Source organism: Trachemys scripta, chromosome 21 (assembly GCF_013100865.1).
Source record: "Trachemys scripta elegans isolate TJP31775 chromosome 21, CAS_Tse_1.0, whole genome shotgun sequence".
Classification (NCBI taxonomy): domain Eukaryota; kingdom Metazoa; phylum Chordata; order Testudines; family Emydidae; genus Trachemys; species Trachemys scripta.
The window spans coordinates 15,451,690-15,466,114 of NC_048318.1; the positions used below are offsets into that span (position 1 = coordinate 15,451,690).

At 42.2% G+C, this 14,425-nt stretch overlaps 1 protein-coding gene across 3 annotated transcripts in view; it reads right to left on the bottom strand.

The window, feature by feature from the left end:
- ZBTB16 (zinc finger and BTB domain containing 16) overlaps positions 1–14,425 on the bottom strand; it is a 170,282-nt gene that overhangs the window by 60,436 nt on the left and 95,421 nt on the right. For all 3 annotated transcript variants that reach the window (XM_034754884.1, XM_034754885.1, XM_034754886.1), the window contains exon 4: positions 3,136–3,222. In XM_034754884.1, the coding sequence (XP_034610775.1) occupies positions 3,136–3,222 (87 nt within the window). The remainder of the gene's footprint in view (positions 1–3,135; positions 3,223–14,425) is intronic.

Here is a 14,425-nt window from a genome sequence, read left to right on the forward strand (position 1 = left end):
TGGTGAATGTCCAATTTCAACAAAACAGAAATAAATTGTTTGTTAAAGACAGAGAGCAATCAATGACTAAGAAATGTAACCAAGCAACAGCATTTATTTCAACCCCTGTATTCAAAGCCCTGAAATGATAAGGGCATTACTAGCCATCACCCAACAGGAAAAAATAATGGTGTCCTTTCTCGTGAGTAATTGCAACACCCGCAACACCTCTTGGTTTGTTTTTTGCTAGCAGATGAGAAAGTTCCGCAAGACAAATGTTGACGCAGTTAATAAGTGCTTCCTGTCAGTTTCCACTTCTCTGGTGGTGGTAACGCCTCTGAGCAGCACACGCTCAGACAAGCCCTAAATGAGAATGTCTCCAGCCTTTGTTAGAGACAACGTGGGTGAGGTAATCACTTTTATTGGACCAACTTTGGTTGTTGAAAGAGACAAGCTTCACATAGCTCTTCTTCAGCTACTGTGACACTTTGAGTACCTTTCCCAGACCTGGAGAAGAGCTCTGTGTAAGCACAAAGCATGCCTCCTTCTCCAAGAGAAGTTGGTCCAATAAAAAATTATTACCTCACTCACCCTCTCTCTCTCTCTCTAATATCCTGGCACCAACATGGTGACACCACTGCTCTATCCTTTGTTTTCTTTTTAAAGGAGAGCGATATTCCAAACAGATACAGAACTTGCAAGAATAAACATCTACCAAGGACACCATTATTCCCATTTCTCTAGTTCTTCTCAACCACCTTTGAGCTGGGGGAGGAGGGTAAGTGTGCAGTTAAATCATTTTAGGGGAAACCCACAAGCATGTAAAACCCAGCTCGGCAAGATGCAGCCACTACAGGTCACTATTTATGTGAATGAGCCTTTCCATAGCTGGTATACATGACCCTATAATGGATTTATCAACAGGTTCTTCATGGAATAGGACAAGAGCTCTGGGGCAGGATGTGCTATCATGTAAAAGACTGAAAGCTCCCCAACTCAACTTCTGTAATACAAGAGGTTTTAACTCCCTGGCAACGGCATCCTGAGACTCCTTCTCTTAGATTCCAATCAAACCATCTTAGATTTTTGATAACCGAGCACCGAGTAACATTTTGACAGATCATTTCACATCCAACGTGTGTAGCCGCCAACCCTTTTCTACACTAAGGTTTCAGGTCACAGCTGATAATACGATCTGATCTTTCAGAACACATTTAGCTTAGTGGAGAGACAGGAAATATTAGTCCTTCGCCAGATTTTTCTGTTTCATCCAGAAAGACCTCTGAGCTTTCTGCTTTCAACTGCTGTACGTGAAATTTAGTACAAGGAGAAAGAGCTTTCAAAGTAAGGAATGGGGGAAAAACATTGGTTTAGCCTTGGAAAATTCATTTTTGTAGATTTTGTAATGAAATAGGAGATCTCACTGCAAGTCTCAGCCAAATCCCACATGTCAGACAGCTGGTTCTTCTCCTAAATGATTCCCAGAATGGCCATGGTGGTGAAAATGCAGGTGCAATGTCATACTACACAAATATTCAGAAATATCCAGCAGAACCATACTGTCCCCCCACCATCAGAGGGCACTGAGAAAAGAAACGTTGGGTAACAACTCCTAAAGAACTGTCAGTGGCTTATATAAACTAGAGATGCTAGAAAGCCCCATATAGTCAATCCATTTCCCTGCCTTAGCCAATGTTTGATTGTTCCCTGCAGCATGATATCTAGGGTTTCATTCGGCTTAATTTTAAGTCTTCTCAGGCAACGAGACTTCAACTAAATGCCTTGTTGTCAAACTGACTTTAGACTTGAGTTAAAGGAAGCCAAAATAGTTAAGAGCAATCGTTTAGTTAAAACCTTGTCCTTTCAACGTCTCACCTCTTTAGAGCCAAACAGGGTCCTAGGCGCTGAAACGAAATCCAAAGCAGAAAGGGCTGTGCCTAGAAAGCAAAGCGCTGCATGCAAGAGGGAGACAACACTCAGATCTGGGAGTTATCAGACGGGAGTGAAACCTCTAGCTGGTAATAGATAGAGGCAATCTTACCCACCCCCACTGCCCTGCTCTGACCTGGGTAACTAAAAAAGAGAAGCAGCCTGTATTGTTCTGGAAAAACATTTCTCAGTGTTCCAGAACAGTATCTGAATGATACACAAGACACATGGGCAATATTTCCCAATAGGGACCAAGAGTAAACTTGTAGTTCCCCTGCTGAGCCATTTCATAGAAGGTAGTCAGGTCACTTCAGCTCCACCTCATGACTAGCGTAACCAGGGCAGGCCTGTTTATTTTTTGGCTTGGCAGAATTCAGGGTTTTTTTTCATAATATTGATGGATAATATCAATGTTTATTTTAAATATTTTGTCGATTTAAATTTCAACAGTTGTGGGAAATTATGGGGGATCAGACCATAATTATTTAATGACAGTAGACGTTGAGATTCAAACAATTAAAGCTTTATAAGCCGGCTGTTTTAGCCGAAGTGTAAATACCTGCTTTAGGCAGCATTCATTACGACGTGTTTTGTACACATTCAAGTGGGACTCCTTGCTGAGAACTTACTGATTTCTTACTTTGCCTATTTCTAAATTTTGATTACCACCAAGGGATTTTTTTTTTTTTGCTGGTTTGTGCATGTGCACGTGCAGTGAAATCAACATTTACCGAAAAAAAGCGAATTCTTCCAATCCTATGTATTCTGCACAGTCTTCTACAGAAGAAATTTGAGCATTCTTAAGAAATGGGGCTCCTGTCCCTCCCCTTTGCAAGGATCACCTGTTAGAAACTGAATGGGAAGGGGGGGGGGCAGAAATGTTCACCCTCTCCCCCCAAGAAAGCACTCTCTTTTCTCTTGGTAGAAAGAACTGTGATTTTGGCTTTTGATAGAAGAGGGCTTTTGGGAACAGTTCTGAGAGTTAAGAAAAATTGTTTGACAAGGAAAAATCTTGCTGTATCAACCTGTGTGTGAACCTGGGGAGGGAGGGTATGACCTGCTATCTCCAGTTGGAGCTAACAGACAGGTGAACACCACACAAATTGTATCATTTATTCCTCTGTCTGGCTCTCCAGGATTCCTGGAAAGTTTTGCTTGCTCAACCAGGTGTCGTTGTGCAGATCAACGATTTTTTTTGAGGATGTATTTAAAAAAAAGTCAACATACCGGTGTGTGTCTGTCTGTGCGCCTCCAGGGCATCTTCTTTGGAGAACTGTGCACCACACTGATCACAGACAAACGCTTTGGCACCCGCTAGAGAGGGGGGGGAAAAAATAAAGAAAGAGCATATTATGAAGATACCCAGGCACAATATATGGCTTCCGACGATCCACAGAAAATACAATCTATAAACATCTTTGTCTGAGAAGATATTGCAACAGGGACCATTTAATGTACAGCAGGAAGGAAAGTCAGACACAGACAACTTTAAGGTAAGAGTCTCTGTGCCAAATAAAACCGTGTCAGACTCTTCAGAACACTGCAATTCATGTGGATTTTGTTTGTAATAAGCCAAACCAGAACAAGTTAAACAAATCTATATCCAACATTGCTAACTAAAGCAGTATTCCAATCAGTATTTGATAACGTAATACCAATTATCCATGCTCAAGGACAGGATAGAGCAATTCTCTATGGCACCACTTTGTGCTATCATTGTGAAAGTGATACAAACTAGGATAATTTCCAAAAAGGGAGGAAGTGTTCGCTTTGTAGAACAGGAAATCCATTCAGTAGAAGGATCAAATATTTTGCACCTAATAAGATAACCCATAGATCCCAATTTATCCAGGAGCAGTGGGTCTTCTGCAGCACCAAAAGAATAAACACAACAAAAGAAAACATACGGTTGTAGTAGCTCAGAAAAACAGCCTAATAATAAAATACATGATTAATATTACATTGCTCTTTAAAATCAAAGAGCTGCTTTCCAACAAATTAGATATTTGTTTAAAAAAATCATTAGACATCAGTGACTTTCACCAGAGTTGTAACTGATCTAATTTTAATTGGTTTTCCTGCACTCTCTGCCAATTGTAGCAGTTATTACCAGTATCTAAAGAAGAGAGGAAGGAAAGAACGCAGCAGCATCTGATAAGAAATGTGGCAGAAACAACACAATTTAGTGAAAGGCACAGATATTTCTCTGACTATTAGAGAGATGTGGTATTTGTGGGAATTCTTAGAAAATTGCTATCAACATGCACTGCATATAGTGGGTCAGAGGCTCTAGTTATAATGAGAAAAAAACAGGATGTCTAACAGCAGATAAGTAACTTACAGATAAAAATAGATTAACAATATACACAATCTTCTAAGCATATGCTGCCAGGACAAAGCTGTGAACGCATGTGTTAGATTTTGAAGTTTGATTCATCTGCTGTAAGAAAACTAAACAATGATTAGAGTATGACAAGGTAACCTTCAAGCTGGTATGATGCAGGGGAAAAAAGCCAGCTACCTCACTTGTTGTTTGTACCTTAGCTACATAGCTTCCCCGGCTACATTTAAAAGCGTCCCCATCATGAGACACCAAAATGCTATGTGGCTTATTTCCAGGAATTCAGAAGGCATTTCTTATCCTCATCCCGTCCCTCCAAATTTAATACAAAGAAAAGTACTTCACTGCCCCCCTCAAAAATACAGGGCTTTAGAGAAAGGTACAGACAGAACAGGTACAGAAAGACAGAGGTGCTGTGAGATCCATTAAACAGAGAATTCCTTTGCCTTTAAATTGTCTTAGTAACGGCTGGCTCACGGGCAGAAATATTTGGCAGCAGTGAAATTAAAAGTGATAAATTTTCTCGCCAAGCTTTGATCGATAATAGAGGTCTCATCTGTTAATCAATAAGACAGTCTGCCTGTTTACTGTGCATATGTTGTTCTCTGCTGCCTTCGGTATGATGTCAAGTTTGCATTCAAAACAACTCAACTGTGCATAAACCACATGGCTGTTCCCTAAAAAAAAAGGCACTCCAGTGACATCATATAGCCGGTTACACATTTAGAAAGCCATTAATAGGCACTTGCTTCTTTCAGCTACATGCAATTTTTTTTTAAGTGTATATATTTTTATTCAGGCGGATTATTTCTTAAGAGCTTCTTTATGGGATAGGACCTGAATACAATATAGATGTGACCAACTTGACTTCCATCCAAGCTTACGCTACCCTAGTTCAAAGAGGAAGGAGATAAAGGGAACAAGCAAGGATAGGATGCCAGCTGCCCCTTTCCTCCACTAACAAAGTACTGCTTTAATAACAAACACAGCTCTATTACCAACATAATTAGAAAGGTCAGTTCTATTACAGTCTGTCATGCCAGAGATTACCCAGAGAATGTTTTGTTCCTGGATCATTGACCCAAAAGGCCAGTACAGTTCCTATTGGTACTGCACATGCACAGCATAGCCAAAGGCTGACATCTCTGAGACTTAGGGTAGACCAGTCTGATTGCAGACAAATGCCAGCTCGTTCTCAAGCCATTTACTTTTCCTAAAACAGCACACACACACAAAAAAGTGTGTAGTTCACATTTAACCCCAAGCATATGCTAATTTGTGGCAGGTTTTTTTTTTTTTTTTTTTGTTTTTTAAAGAAGATACACTTTTGGGTTCCTGCACATCAAATACAGCATGTCTGAAATGACTCACTTCTGTACTTGCTCTGCTCTTCTGGCTGGCCGCACTGCATTAGAAGCGGCAATATACGACAGGAGGAAGAATGCTAACAAGTTTGGGGCAGTCTGGGACAACTTCCTGCCATACCTAGAAAATGGATAAAATGATGCATGCACTAGGCAGAAAGTCAGTTTGAGCGGATGGCGTGCCAAAAATGAAAACTTGCATGCAGATGTATAGTAGGGCTTTAACAGCCCGATTCTCGGAGGGGCTCAAAACCCCAGACAGCCACGCAACTCAATGGTAGTTTAGGAATGCTCAGCAACTCTGAAAAATCAGGCCAATAATTTGATCAGATATAATAGTTTGCCCTAGCTTACGAATACAGACATGCATTGTTAGCAATGCAGCCCTGCCTTCCAGTGTCAATCAAGTGGTGTATCAGTTTAGTATTGGCTATTGGAGGATTATATCCTGTACTCGAAGGGAAGGACATACTCTTTGGTCTAATAGACCCTTTCAGTCTCTAACTTCCCTGGAGCCTATGATATACAGAACACCTTATTGTTAGGTTTCTGTGCTGTTCTTTATTAAAATAAAAAGCTTTGATAAGCAATTGCACTGCACTGTCCAGGTTTAAATTAATACAGCCCAGTTCTATAAACTCTTGGGAAAGCAATCGGTGAACAACTGATAGGCCAAGGTATCCTGAAGTATGAAGCCACTGAACAACGTGCAATGAAAGGAAAGTTTGGCCAAAGCCTTCAGAAACATCTGTAGGAAGAAGCATGTATTAACTTGCACTTAGAATACAGATTTGTTTGGTTAATAATGGGCAAAAAATTTCCAAACCACTTTACATAACTCGTGTCAATGGGAGTTAAGCCCCCGAGTTACATAGGCACTTCTGGAAATTTTACCCGCTGCACATAATGTACAGTAAACAGTCACTGGGGCAACAAAACTACTCAGATGTGTCAAACTCCTTCAAACCCCCAATGGGAGGCACTACCCCGGAAGTTACATCAACCCGATACAGCAGCAAGTTTCACCAACGTACCACATCAGCTAAGACAGCACAGTAAATAGGTCATCACTTAAACACCTTCAAGTCATTTTCCGCTTGTCCTGGACACCATTAAAACCTTGATGTTCACTGCTCATGGCTGTATTTGCAGCATTCCCTGACCCAAGTGTAGCAGTGTTGTCTCTTTTACCCATGTGGAAGATGAAGTTTCCTGATTGGTTAGGTCCTTCTTTAGTCTCAAGATGTTTATCAAGGGTCAGGAGCAGGTGAGTCAGGACACTGTATGTGCCAAAGAGATCTGACCGGGACCGCTACAATGCTGTGTGACCAGGACACAAACCAACCCACAAGGCTGTGATGCTACCCAAGCCTGACTGCGATGCTACCCAAGCCTGACCGCAGAGTCTTGTTGGGCTGGAGAAGCAAATAAGCCAACCACCACCACCCCATCTTCAAAGGAGACGAGAACCATCAAGACAAGATGGGAGACAGGCAACACTAGAAAAATCTTATTCATTTTTCCAGGCTCAGTAGGCAGTTTTTGCAAAGCAACAGAAAAATGCTCCCCATCTGGGAGAAGTTGGCTCATGTCCTTGGACATGCCTGGGGTATGGCTACTGCTAACCCCCATATGCCACCCAAAAACCCACCAACAAAAATTGTGAGATGTAACTGGAATGAAAAAGGGGTGGGGGGAATCTCAAAGACTAATATTACAAATGCAAAACAAGAAAATAAAGAGCTTGCCAGCATCTAATGGAGGGTTTGAAAAATTCCTTGAGATTTTAAAATAAACATCTTGAATGTTCTGATGAGATATGCATGCTTGGTTACATAAGGAAGTACAGAGTGTACCAAAACAGCATACCCAAAAAAAGCATAAGCTGTCAGAACAATAAGTACAGACATAGGGCATTTTACAACAGGCTATGCCGTACAGTTTTATTTACAGTACCTCTTATCAGTCAGGGAACAGTACACTGCCTGCCAATTTCAAAAGGCCAGTACTGTGTGTTCTTTCACTCAAGTAGATGTGTACTCCAGGCAGGGAATTTTTTTTTTAAATCAACAAAACAAAAATTGATACAGAGCCAGAATTCCTGTAACGTACACATGGTCGGGCGGGAGAAGGGGGCAGAGAGGAGAAGAGAATGCAGTGATTGAGCATGTAAATAGTTCAAGGTTAATTTTAATATGTGAGTCACCAGGAAAAATGTCATCCAACATCTGCGCTTATTATAACAGGGTTTAGAAAAAAATTGAGATATTTATTAAAGAGCTCTGGAGATGCCATGCTTAAGAGCAATACATCAAAAAGGTTCTGGTGTTACTTAAGAAAACACCTATAGAAACTATTAGTCCATTAAAATGTAAATATTGTTTGGGGTATTTTTAGTAAGGGGTTTGCATTGCCTACAGTATATATCATCAGATGATCTATCCAACGGGATGGAACTTAGCGTGCTGCCAAGGGTCAGCTGTGATGGAGAACATGCCTTGTAACTGGCACAGAAGTCTCAGAGGCTTACATTTATATTTGTGCAAGTAAATTTATAACCTGGCCTAATAAAGGTCCATGCTGCAAAGGACTGGCATAAACATACAACGGAGCGGCTGCTTTTTCCATTCAGCAGGATTCTGCATAGTCACTGCTGTCCTCTAGACTGGCTGCAAAGCCCCATACTCCTCATCCCTCTCATTCAGCATTACTCTGTTACCCTGAATGTAGGAAACAACTATAGCCCCTTCTCCACAGCCCCAGAGACACTAATTGTACCTCCCCAAAAGTAACCTCCTGTGGTCACCAGCACCCACAAAGAACAAGCAAGAGATACGAGACAGCTTCTGCTGGCTTTTGGAGAGGGAGTGGTGGCAGTGGAAATAAATAATCCAAGCATAAATGTGGATGAAAATTAAGAACTGCTTTTTTCGAGTAATGTATCCAAACTCAACAGTAAAGCGAAGCCTGCTTCAGCACTCGAACTCCATTATCTCATAAAACCTGAACACGAAAAACCTTTGTGCCTTAGGACCACCAGCATTAGGGGTAGGGAGTCTGGTGGCCAAGAAAGAGGCTGAGCACCAAGTACCGCCTAGCAAGGTTTCAGCACATAAGCCTCCTTGTAACTGGCCAGCATCACTTTTTGGCCTTGGAAGAATGAGACTTAGTAGCCAACAGAGGAAACATTGGCATCCATATACTGCACCTACCTATTATTCTCTTGGTCAAAATTAAGGAAGATTGTCATTTGGGACAAGGGGTTACTTTAAACGTTGAGAAAGTGAAGACTAAGCGTGAATCCTTGACTGAACCAACTAGTGTCTGTATTGCATTAGCATCTAGACATCCAAGTGAAGCATCTCGGCCCACTGTGCAAGGTACGTACAGAGGGAAAAGATGGTAGGAGGGAAAGATGCCTCACAGAACATTTAATATTTTTGTTTATTAGTAGCGCTTTATTCATAGATTCTAGGACTGGAAGCGACCCCGAGAGGTCATCGAGCCCAGTCCCCTGCCCGCATGGCAGGACCAAATACTGTCTAGACCATCCCTGATAGACATTTATCTACCCTACTCTTAAATATCTCCAGAGATGGAGATTCCACAACCTCCCTAGGCAATTTATTCCAGTGTTTAACCACCCTGACAGTTAGGAACTTTTTCCTAATGTCCAACCTAAACCTCCCTTGCTGCAGTTTAAGCCCATTGCTTCTTGTTCTAGCCTTAGAGGCTAAGGTGAACAAGTTTTCTCCCTTCTCCTTATGACACCCTTTTAGATACCTGAAAACTGCTATCGTGTCCCCTCTCCATCTTCTCTTTTCCAAACTAAACAAACCCAATTCTTTCAGCCTTCCTCCGTAGGTTATGTTCTCAAGACCTTTAATCATTCTTGTTGCTCTTCTCTGGACCCTCTCCAATTTCTCCACATCTTTCTTGAAATGCAGTGCCCAGAACTGGACACAATACTCTAGTTGAGGCCTAACCAGTGCAGAGTAGAGCGGAAGAATGACTTCTCGTGTCTTGCTCACAACACATCTGTTAATACATCCTAGAATCACGTTTGCTTTTTTTGCAACAGCATCACGCTGTTGACTCCTATTTAGCTTGTGGTCCACTATAACCCCTAGATCCCTTTCTGCCGTACTCCTTACTAGACAGTCTCTTCCCATTCTGTATGTGTGAAACTGATTTTTCCTTCCTAAGAAGGACAGTCAATAGTTTCCTTCAAATGTGCCTTGGTTGGTTGGTTGGTTCTCTCTCTCTCTCTCTCACACACACTCACACACACACTTACACTTTTTCAGGCAAAACATTCCAACACTTTTCAGGGCCTGTCGGTCTTACTTTGGGTTTGTACAATGCCTGTCCAATGGACCCCTGCATCTCATTGGGCGCTACCAGAACAACAGACAGAACAACCGAGTTCAGAAGTTATACAGGACGGAACAGCTCCCCAAAACTAGGTCTCTGATAAAGCAGTGACTCTTCTGACAAGGCTGCAAAAGGCAATTATAAAAGGAACCACTACAATTATTGTGGATGAGAGAGAAAAGAGTTCATTCTCACATGGCGAATAAGATAAAACTGGAATTGCTGAACATGCTTGAAATGGAGCATATTAAAAATACTTGGCCAAGGAGTGCCAAGTTTTAAACTTCATTCGAGCACATCTGGGCAAACTCCGACAGGAACCTGGCAGCCAGGGATTTTCTAGCACTAGTTGAATCTGCTCAAACCCAGACAGTTCCTGCAGCTTATTAAGACCACATTAAAGCCATTCTAGTAGAACCAGGCAACCCATCATGTTTCTGCCCAGTTCTGAACCGGTTAAACCTGAGCCACAACAATCAAATGGAAGCTAGACTGGCAGCTTTTGACATTCTTAGAGTGACAAAGAAGGGGCACATAGGAAAAGCACAGGCTTAAGACAAAGTGGACATGGACTCACAGGTGACATGCTTATTACAAACTGGTTTCTTCCAAGACCTAGAATTCGAAGAGAAATAAAGAGGGTGGATTATCAAAAAACAACCAAAATGTGTCCCAAACACAGTCATTTCTAATATTCATGTAGAGAACCTCACTTTTCTTTGGGAACCAGGTCTAATGATTTGTCGTCTAGCTACCAAATTACTGGGGAAATGTGATAAACTCTCTCCATCCAAGTGAGAGAGCGTTAGTCTACACTTAATTTTACTGGTATATCTATACAAAAGAAAAAAACACGGTCCCCAGGTCTTTTGCTCTCCTCTGGATGTTACCAAGGTGACACAAGAATAATGTATCCAAGCTCCTCATCTCATCTGGGGTACTGATCTGTAGAACGGTGGTGAGTTTGTGGCAGCTTCTCTTTCCGCCTCCTGGAATTGAGACCAAAAATCCGAAGGCCTCAAACCACTGTAACATGGCTTCAAGCCTTGAGGCGGTTTCCTTCTTCTACTTGCAAGACGGTTTTATGCTCTGCTAGGCTTTTCTGGTTCTAGTTGGACAGGTTTACCTCCCAAGGGAGCTGGGCTCATGGGGACAGGACCACTGTTGTAATTACACAGCACGAGTGACTTTTTCAGTCTTGGGGGCCCCATAGGAAACCAGATCCCCAAACTAGTACCTAGGGTTTTCTGTTTGCTAAACTCACTGCTGGTGCACGATGCTCCTGCAGATAGGAGAAAAGCTACAGAGGCACACAACTTGCCCCTCTCCAATTACTGATTACCAGGCAGTCTGACCCTTTGCATTCCTCCTACAATATGAGCATATTGATATCCTCCTCCTCCTACTACTGCTCTCCCTGCCCACACAACCACCAGGATTGCAGGCAAAAAGGCATATCAGTTTGGACTGGAATATTCACCAAATTCACAAAACTTCTGGGCAGAGCCAGGGATAACACACCAATCTCATTGACTGTTCAGTTAAGCTGTGCTAGAATTCTTCAAATAGGCTTTATTCAATTTGATTTTGGACTCTCCATCTTGAACTGAGATCTGGAAATTGCATGCATCAATGTGAAGGAATGATTATGAAAGATAAAATGCAAAACCACCAACAAAACTGGTCTCCCGTAGATCTTCTAGAGGGTCTTGTGGGTTCTTGTGCAATACAACCGGATGCTACCCAGGCGTTCAACTCCTTCTTGCCTCTACAGCCAATATCAATGGGATATGAGCCTATATAATCCACTTGCCTTCACAACGTAAATGGGCATTTGACAGTTTCCCAGCCTGTCTGCCCGACCCCAGTCCTTGCTCCTTTCCTTCCGCAGGAGAGGTGGTTACCTTAGGGTATGTCTATACTACCCGCAGGATTGGCGGGCAGCGATCGATCCAGTGGGGGTTGATTTATCGCATCTACTCTAGATGTGATAAATCGACCCCCGAGTGCTCTCCCATCAACTCCTGTACTCCACCAGGATGAGAGACACAGGCGGAGTTGACAGGGGAGCATCAGCAGTCGACTCACCACAGTGAGTAGATCTAAGTACATCGACTTCAGCTACGTTATTCACATAGCTGAAGTTGAGTAACTTAGATTGATCTCCAGTGTAGACCAGGCCTTAGAGAGACTCACTAAATGAGTTGGTTACATATACAAGGCCAGGCCCTCCGCTTGTGTGGCTTCACTGAATTCAACGGAGCTTTGCCAAGAGAGCTAAGATCTGGCCATTGTACCTACCAGAAGCCGCAGATAAAGATGAAAATGCCCTTGGTGATTTTTGCTTAATAAACCAAAAGGCACCCAAGAATTTCACTCACTAAGCCCTCACTATTTTTAATCCATTTAAAAGAAAGAACAGAATCCTTCAGACTCCCCTGGGCATTTACACTGCAAAATGCAGAGACAATTGATCAACTGCCAGCTGTCTGGTTCAACTCTGACTTTAAAATAAAGCAAGCAGCAAGTCTTATCATTTGACTACATCTTCTGTAAAATATCCTGAGTCTCAAAGACGCAGCTTAAAGGTCCTGGTTAAGTGATACCACTAGGATAGCCCTACGTCTTCAGAAAACCTCAGCTGATCTGAAAACAGAGCTTTCTATTTTTAGTCACTATCAACCTAATAATACTTCCCAACACTCATTCAGTTTAATTACTTTATTGAGGACAAGAAATAGGCTCTCCAGTTTTAACACTTCTGATGTTAGGAAGTAGTAAAATGTTCTAACTGGTTAAAAATGACACTCGTTGGCTTGCCTTTGGTGTTTCTGAAACCTTAATTGTGGCTCAGGCAGGGGATCTAAAGATCCTTGGCTGTTTCATAGCTTTGATTTCTACCCCCCTTTCACCATAATTGAGGTGTTGCATTACAAATATGGCAGTGGCATTTTCAGAGTAAAAATATATGTTCTGGGAAGCTTGACTTACAAGACCGAATTTTTCCCCATCTTGCTGAATGGCTGTGCTTAGCTTTTTTTATTGTTTTGTTTTGTTTAGCCAGGAGAACGGTCCGGGTGTGTAACTGTTTATTGTATTATGTCCTGAACATTAAAATGTACCTGACATCTAGAATGACATTCAAATTGGGGCTTGAAAACAGAAGTGTTTGAGATGTAATAGAGGACCTGAAAATTGTGGGTATGGAAATGCACTGTTGGTAACGGACTCTCACGCCCCTTTGCTACTTGGCAGCACAAAGCATCCAGAGGTGTGTTTCCAACATACAACATGAAGATGAAACCGACTGTTCCTACCTCAAACACCGTGTTTTAAGCGATCTTCCACCCCCTCCCTGCTTCTACTAGATTTCATTTAGAACCATAAATGTTATCAAGACGACAGACTGAGCACATCTGTTCAAATAGGGTTTTATAAAAGGACCCTTTTGCCTTTAAATGCTGCAAGTCCACTCCTTTGCTTAGGTGTTCAGCTACCTTCATAAACCCGCCTTTCCTACAAAGGCAGACAAGTAATGCCTCATTAACCTTCCCAACTAATTTTACAGTTTACTAAAACACTGTTTTCCTGCACCCATTTAACCATCCCTGACTGTGATAAACTTTTATGGGGATGGCAGAGAGGAGAAAGGCAGAAGACAGGCTATGACTGGGGAAGAGATTAACAGACAACGACATGCTTCCGCATTAAAGGGTTGCAATTTTTATTCACAGGAATTGGATGACAGGCACAGCCTTAGAGAACAGTAGTGGCAGGAGCAGTGTCTTTGTGTCAAAGGGCTACCAGAGGTCTTCCTGTCTACAGGAATCTCTCTGCAAGAGGATTCCTTGATGCTCTGACAATTACAAGGCATATTCCACCCTGACTCGCAGGTGCGTGAAGGGCGTAAGCCACAGATGAATCTGACCAGGACTTTCCCTGCTAGCCTTGTGTTAAAGGAATGGAATTCTCTTCAGATTTCTCACCTTCGTGGTGTTACTTTAATTCAGCCCAGCCCCACAGCTCATCTCAGAGCCCAGGAAAAGCCCCTCTAATTCACCAAAAACCTCCGCCTGGTGGAGAGAGATTTTCCAACAGGATTGCATGAAGTCTTGCTTATGGTACTCATTTAAGACCTTTGACCAGAAAACTGCAACTGCATATAGGTATCATCCTCACCCTATCCCTTCCAGGACAACATCCAACTCAGGGCTCGCATGCAGCCATTAAGTGCTTTACTACTGTCATATAAACAGGAAAAAATAAATAAAGCTACCATACATGTTAAGGTCGCCTAACAAGATCACCAAAGCAGTCCAGAATTCTTGGACTTCTGTTCTCTCTCTCTCTCTCTCTCTCAACGCATCGCATCGCAATTGCATGAATTGCACAGGGTGTTTTCTAAGTCTTTTGACTCCCATTAAAAGTCAATAGAAGG